The sequence below is a fragment of the Oncorhynchus kisutch genome, linkage group LG10, assembly GCF_002021735.2.
Source record: "Oncorhynchus kisutch isolate 150728-3 linkage group LG10, Okis_V2, whole genome shotgun sequence".
NCBI classification, from domain to species: domain Eukaryota; kingdom Metazoa; phylum Chordata; class Actinopteri; order Salmoniformes; family Salmonidae; genus Oncorhynchus; species Oncorhynchus kisutch.
The window spans coordinates 53,552,448-53,576,527 of NC_034183.2; the positions used below are offsets into that span (position 1 = coordinate 53,552,448).

At 44.7% G+C, this 24,080-nt stretch overlaps 1 protein-coding gene across 2 annotated transcripts in view; it reads right to left on the reverse strand.

Annotated features, from left to right (window-relative positions):
- Nucleotides 1-24,080, reverse strand: part of LOC109893317 (zinc finger protein 385C-like) — a 193,370-nt gene that overhangs the window by 6,381 nt on the left and 162,909 nt on the right. For both annotated transcript variants that reach the window (XM_031834009.1, XM_031834010.1), the window contains 6 exons: nucleotides 18,811-18,921; nucleotides 12,828-13,059; nucleotides 6,564-6,944; nucleotides 4,085-4,278; nucleotides 1,097-1,195; nucleotides 433-522 (listed from right to left, as the gene is read on the reverse strand). In XM_031834009.1, the coding sequence (XP_031689869.1) occupies nucleotides 433-522; nucleotides 1,097-1,195; nucleotides 4,085-4,278; nucleotides 6,564-6,944; nucleotides 12,828-13,059; nucleotides 18,811-18,921 (1,107 nt within the window). The remainder of the gene's footprint in view (nucleotides 1-432; nucleotides 523-1,096; nucleotides 1,196-4,084; nucleotides 4,279-6,563; nucleotides 6,945-12,827; nucleotides 13,060-18,810; nucleotides 18,922-24,080) is intronic.

Here is a 24,080-nt window from a genome sequence, read left to right on the forward strand (position 1 = left end):
AGGAGAGGAGGAGCGAAGGAGGGAAGGAAAGTAGAGAGGGGAGCAGAGATGGAGAGCACATGTCATTTCTTGAAGCGCACATATTTACTCAAAGTAGAGCACACATTTGCTCAGCAAACAGGGAACATTGCTCTTTTAGCACACATCGTTACCTTGGATTAACATGCTCATACATTTCTCCATACTAATATCCTTTCCCTCACCACAACTACCCTCTTGAGGACTTGCCTTATGAACAGTCAAGACAAAAGACAGAACCACAGACACACAGACATGCTTAAACTCCAAACCCTTTACAAAGTTTACATTAGAGCATTCGTTTCTGGTCCTGTTCAATCCCCCGCACCTAGCCAGTTCCAGAGGTTAAGCCAGCTGTAGCCCTGACAGCCCACTTCTCCCCTGTCCCTGCCTGCCCTGGGCCCTGCCACTCACCTGAGTAGAGAGAGAGGTGAGGTTGTACTGGCTGAACATTTTCTTCATGGCAGACACGGCCCCGCCTGCATACCCAGCCCATCTCACATTCTGCAGGGGGGCGGGGGAGGACGGGAAGAGGGGGCGGTGGAGGAGATGCAGAGGAGGGAGAAATAGCGATGTGGAGGTGGGGTGGAGCGGAGGAGATGGGGAGAAGGAGAGGTTCGAGGGGAGGTGCGCACATAACAGGAGTACAAAAGTGATTAATACAGAGTGTGGATTCAGGCTGCAGGCTTTGTCAGTAGGGGTAGTGTTGGGGGTAGTGCTGGGGGTATTTCAGCCTTGGATGTCTCAGGAACATGGGACCCATTCACTACCACAAAGCAATGTCCTTAACCTCTCTGACAGCATAGGCACACAGGCAGACATGCTGCTTCACTGGAGAGACAACCACATAGGAAGGAGCAATGAGGTGCGTGTGTGTGTGTCAGGGTTGGGGACAATTTCATTAAAGTTCAGTCAATTCAGGAGATAAATATACATTTTATTCAGAGATTGAACAATATTGGCCATTATTTTCTAAGACGATTTTCCAAATTTATGGGTCTCTAACTTTAATTAACCTCCAACCACATGCAATGGAGCGTGTGTGTTTGTGTGTATCTGTGTGTGTCCCGTGTCTCACCGATAAGCTGGAGGTGGGCTGGCTCTTGTTGTGGGGGCTGAATTTGGGTTTGGGGGGCTTTCCTGCCAGACGGTCCTTGTGTCTCCTGCTGTTCATGTGCTGAGGAGATCAGAGGAGAAACATTAGTCTGCTAATCTAGTTTATATGGTTGGATTTATCTAATAGACCATGCCTGATCTACACCGAGTGAACAAAACATTAGGAACACCATCCTAATATTAAGCTGCCCCCCCCCCCCCCCCTTGCCCTCAGAACAGACTCAATTTGTCAGGGCATGGACTTTAGAATGTGTATAAAGCGTTCCACAGGGATGCTGGCCCATTTTGACTCCAATGCTTCCCACAGTTATGTCAAGTTGGCTGGATGTCCTTTGGGTGGTGGACCATTCTTGTTACACACAGGAAATTATTGAGCGTGAAAAACCCAGCAACATTGAAGTTCTTGACACACTCAAACCGGTGCGCCTGGCACCTACTACCATACCCCGTTCAAAAGCACTTCAATCTTTTGTCTTGCCCATTCGCCCTCTGAATGGCACACACACACAGTCTATACTCAATTGTCTCAAGGCTTAAAAATATTTTATTTTGAACATGTCTCCTCCCCTTCATCTACACCGATTGGATGTGGATTTAACAAGTGACATCAATAAGGGATCATAGCTTTCACCTGGTCAGTCTGTCATGGAAAGAGCAGGCATTCTTAAGGTTTTGTACACTCAGTGTACAATATTTAGAGGACACAAAAACCACAAAGAGAACCACTACTTCCCTCTATCTACAGTATGCATGTCTATTTCTCTCTCCGCTGTTCCACTATCAACTGGCTAATCCTAGTTCATCAGAGGAGGTTTTAACAGTGCCATTGGAATACACTACTAAGGCTTGTTGTAGGCAAGGTTGCTACACATGCCCACATATATACTGTATCTTTTCCATGACCAGCTGGTCTGAGAGAGCTGCAAAACCTTCCAGAACCATCCCATCATACGATTACATGTACGACTTAATAAACATCACCAGGGAAACAATGGAATAGAAAAGAGGTTCAATCATACCATGTGCCGAGATTACCACACCATAAACACGTCAATATCCTGCAATAACATACTGTAAACAGCTCTTACAGGCTCAAATAGACCGTTCTGAGTGAATCACCATACCATCTGATATACATCTGCTTAGTGTGGGAAAACAATCACTGCATAAAAATGTAAAATGCTCATACGATGCTTTTTCCAGAATGGCTTTATTGTAATAAAAATGCAGTCGCTGCGCCAGGTGAATTCAAACGCACATTTCCACTGCTAGCATCACCTCAGGAGTTGTAAACCTTCTACTGTAACATGTGTAAAGAGCATTTAATACGTTTGTTATTACATCATGAGCCCTGTGCTACCTTTAAAAATGGGAGGGCTGAAGTAGTGATGTCATGGGTACAGTCCAGTCGGAAAGTATTCAGACCCCTTCCCTTTTTCCACATTTTGTTACGCTACAGCCTTATTCTAAAATGGATCAAATATTTTTTCTCCTGATCAATCTACACACAACACCCCATAATGACAAAGCAAAAACTGGTTTTTAGAAATGTTTGCTAATTTATTAAAAATCGGAGAAGAAGGGCCTTGGTAAGGGAGGTGACTAAGAACTCGATGGCAGAGTTCCAGAGTTCCTCTGTGTAGATGGAAGAACCTTCTAGAAGGATAACCATCTCTGCAGCACTCCACCAATTAGGCCTTGATGGTAGAGTGGCCACTCCTCAGTAAAATGCACATGACAGCCCGCTTGGAGTTTGCCAAAAGGCACCTAAAGGACTCTCAGACCATGAGAAACAAGATCCTCTAGTCTGATAAAATGCAGGAATGGCTTCGGAACAAGTCTCTGAATGTCCTTGAGGGGCCCAGCCAGAGCCCGGACTTGAACACGATCGAACATCTCTGGAGAGACCTGAAAATATGATGCTCCCCATCCAACCTGACAGAGCTTGAGAGGATCTTCAGAGAAGAATGGGAGAGACTCCCCAAATATATATGTTCCAAGCTTGTAGCGTCATACCCAAGAAGACTCGAGGCTGTAATCACTGCTAAAGGTGCTTCAACAAAGTACTGAGTAAAAGGTCTGAATACTTACGTAAATTTAATATTTGAGTTTTTTTATTTTTAATACATTTGCTAAAAAACTATTTAATACATTTTAAAATAAGGCTGTAATGTAACAAAATGTGTGAAAATAATTAGTCCAACCAAGAAATCAAGTGTTAAGTTTGTTTGAAGAGGTAGTTCTATAGTCTGTCCCTTCAAAGTCTATTGTAGAGTGACCTCATCTATCTGTCTGCTCATGTCAAATAAAAACGTATTCATCATGTGACAGGATACACTTGAAAAACAGATTAAAATCTCAATGTGACCTTCTCTGGTTAAATAAAGGATAAATGAAAATAACTAATAACCCCACACAGAGCCAAAAACACTGCAGGACCAGAGACATTTGAATGAGAGTCTTATTCGATTAGCACTCTCTATCAAGCACCTCTCAGGGTGTGCAATATTACCCACAACCCTCCTCTCTTTCCTCTTCTCACCTTTCATGTCACGCAAACAGCGCCAGGAGTCCTGGGTAGCCCAGAGGGTCATCCCTGTCTATCTCCCATACCCCATGGCTACATTCACAATATCTTCTATTCTTTCCAGCTTATTTCGGGTCATTTTGAGCTCCATCAATTCAGAACACTGTCAGGACACGTTTAGTGGAGGTGGAAAGAGACCCAGTGTGTCAGATCTCCACATAGACTAGTGGCTCAATGGCCTCACTGTGAGAGAACATGAAACCAGATCTTGTCCAGTCCAATCACCTCAGATCCACTCAGGAAGTCAACATACAAAATTATACCCCAGCTGTTTCACTTCTCTCCCCATTGCTGAACCCTCCACACCCTGTGCAACCCCCAGCCCTCCCCTGCCACCATCCCCTCGACCCCTAGCCTCCTCACCTGGCTGAGCTGGGTCTCCGAGTTGACATAGATCTCACACACCTCGCAGTGGAAGTTCTTGCTGGGCACCCCCACGCTGCCCTTGGTGCCCAGGCGCTTGCTCTTGCAGGCCGAGCGCCCCCCAGCCCCCGCCACCTTCCCCCGGCGCCGCGGCTGGACGCTCTGGCCCTCCAGCATCTGCTTGTGCTTCGTACCTGGAGGAGGGGATTGTGAGGAATAGAATGTCAGACACACTCTGGAGCAGGTACAGTATATACAGTGGGGAGAACAAGTATTTGATAACCTGCAAAATTGGCAGTGTTTCCTACTTACAAAGCAGGTAGAGGTCTGTCATTTTTTATCATAGGTACACTTCAACTGTGAGAGACGGAATCTAAAACAAAAATCCAGAAAATCACATTGTATGATTTTTAAGTAATTATTTTGCATTTTATTGCATGACATAAGTATTTGATACATCAGAAAAGCAGAACTTAATATTTGGTACATAAACCTTTGTTTGCAATTACAGAGATCATACATTTCCTGTAGTTCTTGACCGGGTTTGCACACACTGCAGCAGGGATTTTGGCCCACTCCTCCATACAGACCTTCTCCAGATCCTTCAGGTTTCGGAGCTGTCGCTGGGCAATACGGACTTTCAGCTCCCTCCAAAGATGTTCTATTGGGTTCAGGTCTGGAGACTGGCTAGGCCACTCCAGGACCTTGAGATGCATCTTACGGAGCCACTCCTTAGTTGCGCTGGCTGTGTGTTTCGGGTCGTTGTCATGCCGGAAGACCCACCACGACCCATCTTCAATGCTCTTCCTGAGAGAAGGAGGTTGTTGGCCAAGATCTCGCGATACATGGCCCCATCCATCCTCCCCTCAATACGGTGCAGTCATCCTGTCTCCTTTGCAGAAAAGCATCCCCAAAGAATGATGTTTCCACCTCCATGCTTCACAGTTGGGATGGTGTTCTTGGGGTTGTACTCATCCTTCTTCTTCCTCCAAACACGGCGAGTGGAGTTTAGACCAAAAAGCTCTATTTTTGTCTCATCAGACCCCATGACCTTCTCCCATTCCTCTTCTGGATCATCCAGATGGTCATTGGCAAACTTCAGACCGGCCTGGACATGCGCTGGCTTGAGCAGGGGGACCTTGCGTGTGCTGCAGGATTTTAATCCATGACGGCGTTGTAACGGCGTTCTTCGTTTGTCGAAAGAGAGTCGGACCGAAATGCAGCGTGGTGGTTAATCATGATCTTTAATGAGGAAATGGTGACGATACATGAAATAACTAATAAATACAAAAACAACAAATGGAACGTGAAACCTAATTACAGCCTATCTGGTGAAACTACACAGAGACAGGAACAATCACCCACGAAAGACAAAGCGAAACTCAGGCTACCTAAATACGGTTCCCAATCAGAGGCAACGAGAATCACCTGACTGCTGATTGAGAACCGCCTCAGGCAGCCAAGCCTATACAACACCCCTAATCAGCCGCGATCCCAAATACTACAAACCCCAATACGAAATACAATAACATAAACCCCTGTCACACCCTGGCCTGACCAAATATATAACGAAAACACAAAATACAATGACCAAGGTGTGACAGGCGTAGTGTGTTACTAATGGTTTTCTTTGAGACTGTGGTCCCAGCTCTCTTCAGGTCATTGACCAGGTCCTGCCGTGTAGTTCTGGGCTGATCCCTCACCTTCCCCATGATCATTGATGCCCCAAGAGGTGAGATATTGCACGGAACTCCAGACTAAGGGTGATTGATCGTCATCTTGAACTTCTTCCATTTTCTTATAATTGCGCCAACAGTTGTTGACTTCTCACCAAGCTGCTTGCCTATTGTCCTGTAGCCCATCCCAGCCTTGTGCAGGTCTACAATTTTATCCCTGATGTCCTTACACAGCCCTCTGGTCTTGGCCATTGTGGAGAGGTTGGAGTCTGTTTGATTGAGTGTGTGGACATGTGTCTTTTATACAGGTAGCGAGTTCAAACAGGTGCAGTTAATACAGGTAATGAGTGGAGAACAGGAGGGCTTCTTAAAGAAAAACTAACAGGTCTGTGAGAGCCGGAATTCTTACTGGTTGGTAGGTGATCAAATACTTATGTCATGCAATAAAATGCAAACGAATTACTTAAAAATCATACAATGTGATTTTCTGGATTTTTGTTTTAGTCTCTCACAGTTGAAGTGTACCTATGATAAAAATTACAGACCTTTACATGCTTTGTAAGTAGGAAAACCTGCAAAATCGGCAGTGTATCAAATACTTGTTCTCCCCACTGTATATATTTGCCATTGGGGCAGAGAGAGAAATTTTTATAGCTAATTTCCTGCTATTCTACACATTTTTTGTAGATTTTTTTCTTCTGAGTTTTAAAGCTAATAGCCTGTAATAAAAATAAATAAATCATGGCATATGACGTGTTCCTATGCTGCAGGGTGTGCTACGCCAGAGACTGTAGTGTTCGTACCACTGTTGTGTGCCTCCAGCTGGGACGTAGAGTTGACAGTGACCTTGCACACGGGACAGTGGAGGTGTGGCTTGATCCTCTTGGGGTCCTTGACCTCCTCACCCCCCTCTGTTCTGGAGGTGTCCGGCTGGCTGCCTGACTCCAGGGCTGTTCCAGGGGCCTCTGGGCCCTGCTCGGGGCCACTGGCATCTGAGGCTCCGCTCTCTGAGGCCTGGGAGGAGGGGGACACCTCTCCCTGGGGCCCGGGGGACAGGGTGGCCAGCTCCATGGAGGACACCTCAGATACAGGAGTCAGCATCACAGAGCTGCTGCTGCCAGGGCTCTCGCCCAGCTTCACAGCCTCACAATTCACCACTCGCTCCAGGTCAGCAGGCAGCAGATCTGGGGAGGGGAAGGAGAGGAGGCAGTGGTCAGTCACTGAACATTACACTGGGTGGTAAGGGAAGAGTGAAGAGCTCAGTGCCTGAACAAAGCCACAGAGGTCTACAGTTGATCACTGCAGTATGACGTTCAGTGACCCATAGGCCACTTCACTTCACTTAAAGCCTCAACATCCGGTAGAATTGCAGAGCGCAAAATTTAAAAACAGAAATACTCATAATAAAAATTTATAAAACATACAAGTGTTATACATCGGCTTAAAGATTAACTTCTTGTTAATCCAACCGTTGTCAGATTTCAAAAAGGCTTTACGCCGAAAGCATACCATGCGATTATCTGAGGACAGCGCCCAGCACACAAAACATTACAAACAGTTACCAGCCAAGTAGAGGAGTAATAAAAGTCAGAAATAGCGATAAAATGAATCACTTACCTTTGATGATCTTCATATGGTTGCACTCGCAAGACTCCCAGTTACACAATAAATGTTAGTTTTGTTCGATAAAGTCCCTCTTCATATCCAAAAACCTCTGTTTTGTTGGCACGTTTTGTTCAGTAATCCATTGGCTCAAAGGCAGTCACAACATGCAGCCAAAAAATCAAAAAAGTATCAGTAAAGTTCATAGAAACATGTCAAGCGATGTTTATAATCAATCCTAAGGTTGTTTTTAGTCATAATAATCAATAATATTTCAACCGGACAATAGCTTCGTCTATATAAAAGAAAAACAAGAAAGGCAGCCGCTCTTGGTCGCACGCAGAAAACAGCTCTGGGACTTCCCAGGGTCCATCTTACTCCCTCATTTTTCAGAATACAAGCAGTTTGCAGGCGGTTTACTTTGGGCACACTTTTCATCCAGATGTCAAAATACTGCCCCCTACCCCAGAGAGGTTTAAACATACCACTGTATTCTCTCACAGGAAACATTATGTTCAGAGACAGATTTGTGTTAATCTAGTCTGTCCCTTTGGGTTAAAAACAAATGCTGATAGTATAGCTGAAATGCTCATTCATGAAATTAATAAGTAAATGCTCATTCCAATGTACTGACTTCAAACGCTTCATATTGCAGAACGTGTTTATAGATTAGGGAAACAGATTGTAAAAGTAGCATTGCAAGCAATACATTTGTGAGTGAAAAGTGGTTGTTCTCATTTGAGGCTAACATGGAGTATTTGCTCCTTTCTGTTTAGTCATTTATCTACAAATGACCATGAAGCGTTTGAAGGCAGTGCATTGGAAAGAGCATTTACCAATGCATTTCATGTGTTAGCTTTGTGGCATTTCAGCTATACTATCAGCCTTTGTTATTAACCCCGAGGGCCAGACTAGACTAACACAGGTTAGATTCAATCTCTCTGTCTCTCTCTCGCTATCTCTCTCTTCAAATATCAACTGAAGGTCCTGAAGGCTCAGTCAATATAAACAAATGCATCGACTGCACACACACACACACACACACACGCACACACACGCACGCACACACACGCACACACACGCACACACACGCACACACACGCACACACACACGCATATATTATGACGACATTTTGTGACGTTTTGGACTCCGGTGAGGTGTTTTTCGGCAGTTCAGGCACAGAACAGTTTTTCTGGAGGCAAGCCGAAGTTCGGAGCCGGAATCTAAACACCTTTATCTGTGATTGTTTAACAGTAGGTATTCTTTAATAAAGTCTTTGTTGTCATTCAAAGAGAAATGACTCGTTTTCATGCACATTTTTCCATTGAAAAATACTGCACCAAACATCTTAGATGTAAAATTGTGCAACTAAGACCTCTTCGGCAAAAACGTCTAAATTAATGAAATATTTCTCTAATAATTCGGACTATTTTGAGGAAATGTATACTGGCCGTTATTGCCGTTATTTCTCATTTTTAAGAGAGTATGAGAGCACACTCGTTTGGTTCGGGCTAGCCGAGTTCAGATAGGCACTAGCTGAACTAAAGCACCCTCTCAAACACCCTTCACAATCCTATTGGCCACATTGATTTTCTCTTCCAAGTCCCAGAGTAAATTCATCATGGAGATAAGGGCTCTTCCTTATCGTTCTCCTTCCGGAGGAGAAGGAACCCTATAAGGCTGAGATTAGACAATCCTTCCTCTCTGTAATGTAATGCGAGACTGGCCCCTGGGAGATTCAGGTCCCCCCTCCAGCAGGGGATTGGTATGATCCTAGGCTTATGTGAAAGACAAAGATCGGGCCACCTGAGAAGACTCTGGGGGGGAGGGATAGTGATCAATGGATTTAACAGGAGGCCCAGAGAGGAGGACAGAGTCTTGTGGGAATTAGTCCCTCCTCAGACGCCAGACGCCTTAAACTCATGAAGGGTTTTAATTCTGAGCAGGAATGTTTAAGGTATCATATCGCTGTTCACTTACAGTGCCTTCAGAAAGTATTCACACCCCTTACCCTTTTCCACATTTTGTTGTGTTACAGCCTGAATTTAAAATGGATTACATTACATTTAGATTTTGTGTCACAATACCCCATCATTTCTCAGTTGAATTTCTCATTTCTCAGCGAAATGTTTACAAATTCATTAAAAATGAAAAGTAAAAATGTCTTGAGTCAAAAGGTATTCAATCCCTTTGTAAAAATGTGCTTAACAAGTCACATAATAAGTTGCATGGAATCACTTTGTGTGCAATAATAGTGTTTATCATGATTTTTTTAAACTCCCTATGGGAAAATGAATGGTGGAAAAACGTTTGACCACTAGGTTTTACTGTGGGGCTCTATAAATACTTTCTAAATGCACTGTATAAGGACTAACTCTGTAGGAACTTCTGGTAAGTTCTTCCCACATTGGTGCACATTATACAGATATATGTAAAACATGATACAGCTTGACTTTGAAACGTCCAACAACTCAAAATCAAATAGTACCCTTACTTCCTAGACCTCAAATGTCTTAAAAAGAAAAACAACCATGGCAGTGATGCTGCAGAGTAGCACAACACAGATGCATCGTTGGGTACAAACCTCTTGTCAGTCCGTGTCCTCCTCACTCATTCCAAACGTTCCCTGACTGACTGAAGTGACTGTCACCCCAACGCTGGCTGTCAGCTCTAAGGCCAGTGTATTGGCAGTGAAGAGCCCCACACTGTCTGAGGAGTGGAGGGCTACAAATCCCTCTCCTGCAAAGAATCGATGTTCAGATCGATGTCTTGTTGCGAGTCACTCGCTTATTTGACCATGGAAAGGCAGAACAGTCCAATTAAATCAGTGTGTAGGGCTCAGACTGTAAACCGTGCAGTATCTGAATACTGTATCTGTAAACTGTAGCGTCAGAGGGTATTGACTACATGACAGAGCTGACTGTTGTCATAGAGCTAGTAGCTATAATAATATTCTGATTGGAAGACTGTTAAAACAAGCTCACTCACTAGCAGAGCAGTGGTGAGCCCTCACAACCATGTTCATTAAACCAGCAGTGTGGAAGACACACACACACACACACACACACACACACACACACACACACACACACACACACACACACACACACACACACCAGCTTGTCTAGAATCACTAGTCCGTGACACTCTTAAAGAAAATGGACAACTTCCTCAAGGGAAATCCACACTATATTTCATCATTAGATGTCTGAGTCTTGTTCCCCTTGGAGACAGCTTCAACAAAAGAGTCAATCAAACGCGGAGGTGATTGATGGTTGTCATTGACGATGCCGGACCCAGTGTCTCTAGGCACCAGTATGCCGATCTCTCTCTCGCTCTCTTTTTCAAGTGGAAAATCATTCAACAAAATAGTAATCATCCTTTATATCAGTCTAATCGAGGGGTGACATGACACATGCCAGTGTTCTAACTTGTAACACAGCTGCATGGGATTTCTACTAATGCGACTCAGTGCATCCAATGGCAATGTCTGTAAAGTCGACTAGTGTGGATATGATGGAATCGATTCCTTGATTGGTTCTCAATGGGTGACAACACGGGCATTTTAGTCCGATTGGCACCTGCCATGCTGAGTTTGATGACAGACAGAGATCATTTCAGTGTTAATTTTGAGTGTTCTCCAATTACAGCTTGGCATTGTAGCGCTCGCCGCCACTGGCTCGCTCTGCTGCATTTCAATTTCACATCGGGCCAATCACACAATGTGGCTTATTAAAGAGCGTACCTCATTGCAAAATTGCCTCAGAACTGTAAAATGGTTGACAACATTAAAAAACCAGGCACAGCTTATCTACTTTCTCTTTCCACCACCTCTCTTGTTCCCCCTCTCCTCTACCCCATCTCTCTCTCTACCTTTCAGTCATTTCATCTTCTCTCATTTTCTACTCTTTTCGTCCCTGCCGCTGCAACCCACCTTTCAGACCTCTCTCTACGATGATAGAATATTTATATTAGATTTGATGAGTGAGAGCGTTATCTTGCTCCCATTCCTTTGTCCAGTTTCTCAGAGAGAGAGAGAGAGAGAGAGAGGGGCGCTGGGGGAAAGTAAAGTGTAGACTCTCTCCCAACCCACATCTCACTTCACCCTGATACCTTCCTATCACTCCTTACTAATATTCCCTCTAGCATCAGAAAGAAACTAGTTTGAAATGCAGGTCTTAACAGTAATATTTTTCAGGCCAGAATGGTGAAGGGATAGATGGAGGGAGGGAGGGATGAAGGCGGGATATACAGGATAGAGGAGGAAACTAGTCTAGCAGACAGATCCTCGAGTCCCATCGCTACAGATGGATAAACAGGGCTTCTGAATTTAAATGGGATCAATCATGTAATGTAATGGGGTAATGGATGCTCTCTACTGACTTCATCAAAAGAGCACGGCTACATTTACATGTATTGGTCCCAGACTCAGGAGATACATCCATAGTCTAGTCGGGTCTATTGTGGGGGATTTCTCTCATGTCACAAACAGTACGCCCACGTCCCAAATAGCACCCTATTCCCTATGTGGTGTGCTACTTTTGACCAGTCAAAAATAGTGCACTACATCGAGAATAGGGTGCCATTTGGGACACCGATTATATAAGTGTGCTGCAGTCAGATCATTCCCTGACTTCACAGAACTCTTTAGGAACTCCTGTACAGAGACCAGGCCTTTCTCTACAAGCAGGGCAAACAGCGGGTGCAGGGAGAGTAAATTGAGAACGTTGGGGGTAAGCAAACAATCCCCCAGGCTCAGAGCCACCATCCACCACCACCGTGGGGGACAGTTTGGATATAAGGCCCAGCTGGGAGGGGCCTGGAAACCACAGGGGGTTACGATTGGATGTTTAGGGGCACCGCCGTCCTATCCTCTCATTCCCATGTTCCTGATCGCAGTGTATGTGTGGGACAGGCCCTCCTGTTGTTAGACTTTAAACAGCAGACATGAAATAACACAGTAGAGAGGAGGGAGGGAGGGAGGGAGGGAGGGAGGGAGGGAGGGAGGGAGGGAGGGAGGGAGGGAGGGAGGGAGGGAGGGAGGGAGGGAGGGAGGGAGGGAGGGAGGGAGGGAGGGACAGGGTAGCATCAAGAAATAATAATGACAAAGTACCGGAAGAGATGAGAGAAGGATGGAGGGAAAGGGATGAGATGAAGGGAGAGGGATGGAGGAGGAGGAAGATGGGAGGACCGGAGAGAAATGGGAGGAGAAAAGAAGGATGAAAGGAAGAAAGAGGGATTAGAGGTGGAAAGTGATGGAAAGAGAGTAGATGGATAAGAGGTAGGATGGAGAAGAGTAAAGGGGGAAAGAGAGGGATGAGGGAAGATAAGTGAGCAAAGGGGAAAAGCAGAAAACATCAACAGAAAAAGGGGAGAAAAATTGAAAGAAAGATAATCTACACAGAGTGAATATTGGTAGGTTTCTGTTCTTCCCTTTTCTCCCTCTCACTATCAGTTAACTTACTCGTTGCCTCCATCGGGCCTGTGTCCATGAGTGCGGGGAGGGTCTCAGTGGGAAGTGTAACAGTCGCAGCAGTCTTAGCCCTCTCTCTGTCCCGTTCTCGGTCTCGTTCCCGGTCTCTCTCCCTGCCTGTGGATGTGGCTTCCCCAAGTCGACGCTGACGGTTCTTCTGGGCCTCCATGGCTTTCAGCTTCCGGGCATGTTTATGCCCCTTATAGTGTGCTTCTGCCTGGTTCTGGAAGGGACCCCACAGAGAGCAGAAACACCACAGGAAGGTTAGCAGTAGCACTTATCCATATATTGCTGTAAGACATGCACTTTTAAAAACACTCAAATATACAGTACCTCTGCAAAAAGACCTGGGTTCAAATACTATTTAGGACATTTCAGTTACTTTCAAAGACACTTGGAAGTGAATATTTAGATTTTTTTATTTGAAAAGACAAGTGTATTTGGAAATACCCTTGGAAAGTATTTGGAAAGTATGTACCCGTGGAAAGTATTTACTCCAATACACTGACTCAAATACACTCCCATGCATTTAACCCAGGCATTTGTAATAGGCTATTTATAGAACATTATTTGAAAATACTTTTAAATGGAAGTAGTTGATTCGGGCCACATTATTTGAAAATATTCAAATACACAGAAAATAATTATTTAAATAACAAATATTCAAATACGTATTTGAACCCAGGTCTGACACATGTATGAACACACACACACACCAACACACACTGCTGCCTGTGTGAAGGAGAGAGTCTGTTCCTACCTGATAAGAGCACTGGCACAGTGGGAGGCCAGAGGTATAATTGCATGTGTAATGTGCAAAAAGGAGACAGGATCCCATCTCGACAATCAGAATATTAAATAGGCACACTGAGACAGACCCTGCAAACAGCACGCACGCACGCACACACCACACAAACACAACACACAACACACTACATACCAAGCATACTGTGCACACATGTGTACAAATTAACTGCGCACACACCCAACAGAGAACACACACACTCTGTCACATTCTCAGACACACTCAAAACACAGACATACATTCTCCAAAAAAGGACATACACACCCTGCTGCACATTTGACCTTCACATTGCAATAATTGTCATGACCCAGCTCAATCCTTGGGCAAATCCCCCTGCTATCAGAGCAAATAGAAATAGCAGATGAATCGATACAGAGATCTCTCATTAAAATGGAAACAGATGAGGCTGAGACCTGTATTGGACTATCACCAACTCAGTCTTGTTGGAGAGATGACTACAAAGAAGGATACATGACTAGCAAGCATTGCATGACCCCACAAACACATACAGACCCCCCACAGACAGTGACACATGCGTTCTCTCTCTCTCTCTCTCTCTCTCTCTCTCTCTCTCTCTCTCTCTAACACACAAACAGAACCTCACCATACATCCAAATATGTTTGTTTGTTTTGACAAACTGCATTAGGACTGGGTGGAGTGGTGTCAGTAGTTCAAGCTTTCACCTAGACTAATGTTCATTACTGTAAGAATACAGTTCGGTACAATTTTCACAAGTATGTGGTGAATTTAAAACTCTTCGTACAAAACTCCCAACCTGGTAACATTTGTAACGCAGCCAGTCTTACATTCAAAACCTTTCATTGTGCGTTCATTTTGTTTGGAGACGTCTTTCCCCACACAGCCATTTGATCCAAAATAGAAGTTTACTGTGAAATATAATGAGTACATTAGTTTAATCACCTAAACACAACATAATGGTGTCTTCTCAATGTAGTTATTTTAACTACCAGTGAATCCAATAGAAAAATAAATGTTATTTGAATGTAGTATGCTACAGTACTGTAAATTACAGCACATTACGCTGTTTTCACATTAGGCAATACACTTGCACTGCCGATTCAAATGGACTGAACATCAAATTTCCATCATTTCTATCCCACATGTGATCAAAGGTGTGATCATTAAAGACATATTTCACAATGTAACAAATGAAATAAACGACAGAAACATCGTGTTTAGCAGGCACTAGTTTGCATGAAGACTGTCTTGAGCATTTTGCCATAGGTTCTCATCGAAATCGCAGTAAATATCCTTATTATTCACACACCTGGGGAAAAACCTTTCGGTATGGCGAATCGAAGCCTGGTCTGGATTGATGTTATTTGCATGCCTCCTCGAGGCCCTGAAGGAGGGTGGTACACTTAGGCGGATGGCAATCATACATCTTCCACCTGTATTGTAATCGTGTATTGTACTTTACAGTAATGTATTTTTTATAGTTTTTTACATGTATTGTAGTGTTCCTGGACATGGCTTAGTTCGTAAGAGCATGGCACGAGCAACAGCAGAGTTGTGGGTTCGAATCCCACTGGGGTGTTACAGAACTGTGTCAGCCAGTGTCAAAAAGACCAGAGCAACTTCATTCTGGGGATGCATTTCTTTCTTGTTTTGGACTTTCTGGATGATTTGCGTATTGATATTGTATTGGTATTGTATTGATATTGTATTGGTATTGTATTGATATTGTATTGGTATTGTATTGATATTGTATTGGTATTGTATTGGTATTGTATTGATATTGTATTGGTATTGTATTGGTATTGTATTGATATTGTATTGGTATTGTATTGATATTGTATTGGTATTGTATTGATATTGTATTGGTATTGTATTGGTATTGTATTGATATTGTATTGGTATTGTATTGGTATTGTATTGATATTGTATTGGTATTGTATTGATATTGTATTGGTATTGTATTGGTATTGTATTGGTATTGTATTGATATTGTATTGGTATTGTATTGGTATTGTATTGGTATTGTATTGATATTGTATTGGTATTGTATTGGTATTGTATTGATATTGTATTACTGCATTGTAGGAGCAAGAAATGCGAGCATTTCATTGCACCTGCTGTAACATCTGCTTATATGTGTACACGACCAATAAACTTGGATTTGATTCATTACAAACAGTATTTCTCTTAATCTTTTTTTTACTGTGCTGTAAAATCATTAGTCATCATCATAGTAGTACATTCAAGTATATATTATACTATTTATGTTTCTACTTTAGAGACATACATTTTCATTATCTATTGTTGTTCTCTAAATCTGTAGCAGACAAACCAGTACACATGTCAAATCTATAGGTTTACCAAACGGATTAAGTAATAGTAAAATATATTTTTACAAAAGAGAAGAGAATCATATCAAAAGTAATGTGAGCATTGCATTGTGAAATTACTTCATATATAGATGTATTGAAATGGGAAACATTTATTTCTAGATGAAACACTGATTAAGTTTGGCGAAAAAGTGACTGTATGATTTTGTGTGTTGTACTTTTTGATGCGCTTTTGTACTAAGAGTTGAAAATGAAAATTGCACCAAACCGATAAAAATATATACAGTATTTAATAATTTTGCTCCTGGGTGCTGATTGGCTGAAACAATGGTAACTGAAATATCAAGGCTACTGCACAAACAGCAAGACAAATAGTTAGCTCAGAATTGATCAAGTAAATGCATTCCTCACTCTTGCTGTTCTGCTCTGTCATGAACTCATAATGATCAACTCACAGCCGTCTCTCAATCCAGCTCCTCTTTAGAATTCAAAGAATTTCCTACCTTGCCATATAAATGCAAATAAGTAATAAAATAACCCAAGCTGCAAATAGACCTGAAATGAATTGTGGGGAAGAAATTAGAATGAAGAGAAAGAGTGGGTTCTACTTTGATGGGCAAGCCAATGAAGGAATCCTAAATGCTGGAGAGAAGCGTGGAAGTGACTCACCCTGTTCAATTAAGCTTCTCTCACACAATGAGACCTTCTCATTAGAATGAATACAACACACTGGTGCTCCTTTTGGGTTTTGTATCTTCTCTCAACTGCCTCAGCCTCCATAATAACCTTAATAGCCATGGTACAACACACACACACACACACACACACACACACACACACACACACACACACACACACACACACACACACACACACACACACACACACACACACACACACACACACACACACACACACACACACACACCTCATATGACAACAAAGCAATGTGGGTAAAAGTAAAAACCAAGGCAGATCAGATCCATCAGAACCATGCTCTTTGGCTATATGCAGTTAAATATGTACACTGTGTACAATATTAACAAACCAAATGATGTACCTACCATTCTGTGTCGGGAGCTCTGGCTATAAATAAACCACCAGCAGCCATCAACACTTCTTTAAACATTACTTGGACTATAATATTTCACCATGTCGTCTGACTGATCGGCCGTGAAAATGCTTATGAGATTATTGTGCTGTGACAAATCAGCTCTGCTCTCTTTCAGCCCCCGTTACGTTCTTCGTTCTCCAGTCCAACTCCGAGCCATACAGTACGAGACACACAGAGAGACAGGGAGACACAGGGAGTGTGAAATGAACATTAGCATGAGCACTTAGCATTTTAAAAGGCACTGACTGTCACGTCACACTACCAGACATGAATGCAGGCTTTTGAGGCTCTTTCTGTCATGAAAAGCGCTATAGAAGTTGAATAGAAGTTTATTACACATTCTCTAAATAAGGCTTCTGTCTCGATCACTATCTGACGATTCAATGTGCAACATCGAATGTACGTTCACAACGAACATTCTTTATATATCAAATAAACATTACAGAACGTGGAGCTAATAAACAATTATCTAATAATAAATAGTATACAATATACCGCAAATAAATACTTATATCATTTTCCATTGAAAGTTTATTTACAGTTTGACTGAGGAAGTTTTCCTCCTCCCTATAATAGGCTGTTTAAAGCTCCGTGCCCCCCTGTCTTCTCACCCCCCCTCCTCCCACCTCAGACCCCCAGACCTGACACCTCTCTCCAGCTGTAGCTCGCATTGTACGGAGGGAGGATGGGAATGGGATTTGCTCTGCCGTGTGAAGCCTGGAGAGAACGCCTGCCACTGTCTACTCTGCTTTCCTTTCCCCCTCAGCCTCAGCTCACCCTCTTCTGTGTCTCTGCTCCTCTTTGAAGATCAAGTCTCCAGAGGATGTGTGTGTGTGAAACAGTATTTGTGTGTTCCTCTGTGTGTATGCGTAAGTGAGAGAGCGAGAGAGAGGGGGACAGGGAGAAAGAGAGTTTTTTTAAAATCAGCCTTTGCCCAACTCTTAGGTGTTTGTGTGTTTAAGACATTCCATTTCATTGGTTGTTTGTTTATGTGACTGTGTGTATGTGACTGTGTGACTGTGTGTGTGTGTGTGCGTGTTTGAGGTGGCAGGAATGGGAGAAATCAAGAGAGGAGTTGAGAATGTTGGCTCCTGCCTGGGCTCGTGATTGTTTCTGCTCTTTGCTGATAAATGGAAGCTTTCCCTGCTGTCTAATCCCTCGCACCAATACAACCTACCGCAGTACACTCACACACCCACGCACACCACTTCAGATATCCAGGAATACAGAAAAGCAAACGAATACCTTCCGATTGAATAATAAGAACATTTCACACAGAGGAACACACGCACAAGCGTGTGGATACACACACACAAACACACGCATGCACGCTCAGAGGCCGACTGGACTCCCTATCAGCCGCCACAGATAAGCTGCTGTGAGTCAGTGAGGATGATAAGAGCTCAGGTAATTTGGAACGGCTTTATTTTCTTAAAACATTAAAGAAGATAGCTGGAAGGAACAAATAAATGTTGATTTCTTCTAACTGTCAAATCTACCAACTAAAGTTTGCAACTCACTTTCCTGATCTCTTAATCACTCTCTCTCTTTTCTCCCTTTCCCTCTCGCAGTCATGCAGACAAAAACACGCGCGCACACACACACACACACACACACACACACACACACACACACACACACACACACACACACACACACACACACACACACACACACACACACACACACACACACACACACACACACACACACACACACACACACACTCTCTCTCTCTCTCTTACCGGGGAGTTGAAGCGCAGGTGACAGATGTTACAGGAGATGATCTGTTTCTTCTTGAGTGGCTGAGGGACGCCAAACGTGTGGTTGATCACCGCCTTCTGCACCGGGTCCATCTGCAGGACAGACAGGAGACCAGGGGCTAAATCTATCAGTCCATCCGCGACCTCTGACCCCTGATACCCCTATAAATCCACTGGGTTTGACCACAACAAAACTGCATGGAGAATTGGAGACGCAGCTAACGTCAGCCTGAGGATGCAACGGCATGCGAGCTCTGAGAGAGGGAAGATATTCTCTCCCCATCACAGCTGATAGGGTGTGTGAGGCCAGAGCCAGAGGGACTGCTCTGGGCTTGATTAGAATGGCTGGATTGCATGACGACAGCTGATTTCAGTGTGGCCCCCCATCAGCACGGTATCAAATATAACAATTACCCTGGGATTCTTCCCCAGCCTGGCGTCTGGCTCGCCCCGCGCTGCCCTCTCCTCAGAGACAGAGAGGGAGGTGGGGGGTGGCTGTGCCCGCTGTGGAGGGCTGGGTTGGAACAAAGTGCTGGGCAAGCCATGTTACACTCAGTGTAACCAGATATACGTCTTCCCTGGCATCACTTCACAACAGTGGCTGTGTGTGTGGATGGCACTGGCTATTGTCTGATACACAACACTAAACAATGGCTGCCCCTCAATACACACACAGGCATGAACACACACACAAACACACACAGCTCTGTTTCTGTGTTGACTCTAAATAATCTGTTTTCAAAAGGCCAGGTGTGGTGGGGTGTGGAATAGAAACAACCTTAAAAGCACCTGTCTTGCATCCTCCACCCTGTGCAACACTGCTTACCCTCTGTTCCCTCAAGGGTAACCCTACACCCCTCTATTCTGGCTCCTTAAACAACGCGGTGCAGTGCTGCTACCTCGGGGAGCAACTAACCTTTCCCTTCCGAAGCCAAAACTGTGTCATGGAAACAGAGCTCCTCTACACTGTGCCCTCTGGCCACCTTCACAGGGTACGCCGCACACAACTATTTGTTTTAGGGAGCTGAGAGAATGTGGCCATTGTTCGCCCGCAGCCATCCTGAACAGGCCGGTATAAAGGCACCTATTGTCCGGCCCACTTCCTCTCTCCCCCCTCCCCCCCTGCAGACAGGAGCTATCTCATGGCGGGCCGCAGCTGAAACGATGATTGAGGTGCAGGGGAGGTGCAGGGGGAGACTGGGGTCTATTTAGCTCGTGAGACAGGTGCATTCATCTTCCCCCTGCACACGCCCCGAACAACGTGTGCCTCTGCCTCACCGGGCCCCAGAGAACCTGAATGTCACCATTGAGACTGGGGCTGGAGTCCCAAATTAGACCCTATTCCCTATGTAGTGCACAACTTTTGACCAGGGCCAGTAGTGCACTAAACTGGGAATAGGGTGTCATTTAGGACATATCCTAGGAAAGCAGAAAGGTGAGACTGGAAGAGGGGGAAGGGTCCTGGTGATTAATGCCATAGCTGTATTGGTTTGCTGTGTGTTATATTAGCTAGGTCACATAGCCGCTATAGTCTAATTATTCTGTGCCAGAAGTCTGAGATGGGTGTCATTTGCTGTTATTAACTATTGAAGGCTGGTTGAATTCTAGAGAGTTGGTGGCAAGCGAAAGGCTATGTAGCACATCTGCTAGCTGTATGCTAGAGAAGTAGTGGTTCATAGACGACTTCATAGTGTGGTGATACTGTCGTTTTCTGGTGGTGTGTTTTTTTCTGTGCTGGAAGGCAGGTTGTATGAATAATGCAGCTGTTACTACTACTAATACTGCTGCTCTGACTGGTTGGCTAGTTTACTCCCTGGCTTTGTGATTGGCTAGGCAGGTTTTCTCACCGGGCTTCCTGGGTGACCAGTGGCTGTGGGTGGTGGTCTGCCGGTGATCACACACAGAGGGAGCCTTTCACTTGGAAAGTCTGTACCCCACCATCTGATACAAGACATGTGAACGCTCCCAGATGACCATCCTATAAAGGACATGTGAACGCTCCCAGATGACCATCCTATAAAGGACATGTGAACGCTCCCAGATGACCATCTGATACAGGACATGTGAACGCTCCCAGATGACCATCCTATAAAGGACATGTGTACGCTCCCAGATGACCATCTGATACAGGGCACGTGAACGCTCCCAGATGACCATCCTATAAAGGACATGTGTACGCTCCCAGATGACCATCTGATACAGGGCACGTGAACGCTCCCAGATGACCATCTGATACAGGGCACGTGAACGCTCCCAGATGACCATCCTATAAAGGACATGTGAACGCTCCCAGATGACCATCCTATAAAGGACATGTGAACACTCACAGACCATCTGATACAAGACATGTGCACGCTCCCAGATGACCATCCTATAAAGGACACGTGAACGCTCCCAGACCATCTGATACAAGACATGTGCACGCTCCCAGATGACCATCCTATAAAGGACACGTGAACGCTCACAGACCATCTGATACAAGACATGTGCACGCTCCCAGATGACCATCCTATAAAGGACACGTGAACGCTCCCAGACCATCTGATACAAGACATGTGCACGCTCCCAGATGACCATCCGATAAAGGACATGTGAACGCTCCCAATCGACCATCTGATAAAGGACACGTGCACGCTCCCAGACGACCATCTGATACAGGACATGTGCACGCTCCCAGACCACCATCCGATACAGGACACGTGAACGCTCCCAGATGACCATCCGATAAAGGACACGTGCACGCTCCCAATCGACCATCTGATACAGGACACGTGCACGCTCCCAGACCACCATCTGATACAGGACACGTGCACGCTCCCAGACTACCATCTGATACAGGACACGTGCACACTCCCAGACCACCATCTGATACAGGACACGTGCACACTCCCAGACCACCATCTGATAAAGGACACGTGCACGCTCCCAGACAACCATCTGATACAGGACATGTGCAAGCTCCCAGACCACCATCCGATAGAGGACACGTGAACGCTCCCAGATGACCATCCGATAAAGGACACGTGCACACTCCCAGACCACCTTCTGATACAGGACACGTGCACACTCCCAGACCACCATCTGATACAGGACACGTGCACACTCCCAGACCACCATCTGATACAGGTCACGTGCACGCTCTTAGACCCTCCACCTCTCCCCATGTTCCTCATCCTTCCACTGTGTGAATCAGCACCACAGATCTCTGTGTCTCACCTCTCCCACAGTTTTCAGCTGTGCTAACATAATTCCACCATCCGATACAGGACACGTGCAAACTCCCAGACCACCATCTGATACAGGACACGTGCACACTCCCAGACCACCATCTGATACAGGACACGTGCACACTCCCAGACGACCATACGATACAAGACACGTGCACGCTCCCAGACGACCATCTGATACAGGACACGTGCACAATCCCAGACCACCATCTGATAAAGGACACGTGCACGCTCCCAGACGACCATCTGATACAGGACACGTGCAAACTCCCAGACCACCATCTGATACAGGACACGTGCACACTCCCAGACGACCATCCGATACAGGACACATGAACGCTCCCAGATGACCATCCGATACAGGACACGTGCACACTCCCAGACCACAATCTGATAAAGGACACGTGCACACTCCCAGACCACCATCTGATAAAGCACACGTGCACGCTCCCAGACGACCATCTGATACAGGACACGTGCACACTCCCAGACGACCATCTGATACAGGACACATGAACACTCCCAGACGACCATCCGATACAGGACACGTGCACACTCCCAGACACCATCTGATACAGGACATGTGCACACTCCCAGACCACCATCTGATACAGGACATGTGCCTGCTCCCAGACTACCATCTGATACAGGACACGTGCACACTCCCAGACCACCATCTGATACAGGACACGTGCACACTCCCAGACCACCATCTGATACAGGTCACGTGCACGCTCTTAGACCCTCCACCTTTCCCCATGCTCCTCATCCTTCCACTGTGTGAATCAGCACCACAGATCTCTGTGTCTCACCTCTCCCACAGCTTTCAGCTGTGCTAACATAATTGCAAAAGGGTTTTCTAATGACCAATTAGCCTTTTAAAATGATCATTTTGGATTAGCAAATATAACGTGCCATTGGAACACAGGAGTGATGGTTGCTGATAATGGGCCTCTGTACGCCTATGTAGATATTCCATTAAAAAATCTGCCGTTTCCAGCTACAGTAATTTACAACATTAACAATGTCTACAGTACACTGTATTTGTTATCAATTTGATGTTATTGTAATGGACATTTCTAAGCGACCCCAAACTTTTGAACGGCAGTGTACACTATATAGGCAAATTGTAGTTGTCAATATGAATAGTCATTCTGATACACTACATGGCCAAAATGTACAGTGGGGCAAAAAAGTATTTAGTCAGCCACCAATTGTGCAAGTTCTCCCACTTAAAAAGATGAGAGAGGCCTGTAATTTTCATCATAGGTACACTTCAACTATGACAGACAAAATGAGAAAAGAAAATCCAGAAAATCACATTGTAGGATTTTTTATGAATTTATTTGCAAATTATTCTGGAAAAAATGTATTTGGTCAATAACAAAAGTTTATCTCAATACTTTGTTATATACCATTTTCTGGCAATGACACAGGTCAGACGTTTTCTGTAAGTCTTCACAAGTTTTTCACACACTGTTGCTGGTATTTTGGCCCATTCCTCCATGCAGATCTCCTCTAGAGCAGTGATGTTTTGGGGCTGTTGCTGGGTAACACAGACTTTCAACTCCCTCCAAAGATAGAAAAATGTCTATGGGGTTGAGATCTGGAGACTGGCTAGGCCACTCCAGGACCTTGAAATGCTTCTTACGAAGCCACTCCTTCGTTGCCGGGGTGGTGTGTTTGGGATGATTGTCATGCTGAAAGACCCAGCAACGTTTCATCTTCAATGCCCTTGCTGATGGAAGGAGGTTTTCACTCAAAATCTCACGATACATGGCCCCATTCATTCTTTCCTTTACTCCCAGTCGTCCTGGTCCCTTTGCAGAAAAACAGCCCACCTTCCCAACAAGTCAGTTTGTCATATTTCTGCCTTGCTAGAGCTGCCCCGGTCAACTGTAAGGGCTGGAGCAACAATGGCTCAGCTGCTAAGTGGAAACACTTATTACCGAGTTCCAAACTGCCACTGGAAGCAACGTCAGCACAATAATGGTTAGTCAGGAGCTTCATGAAATGGGTTTCCAT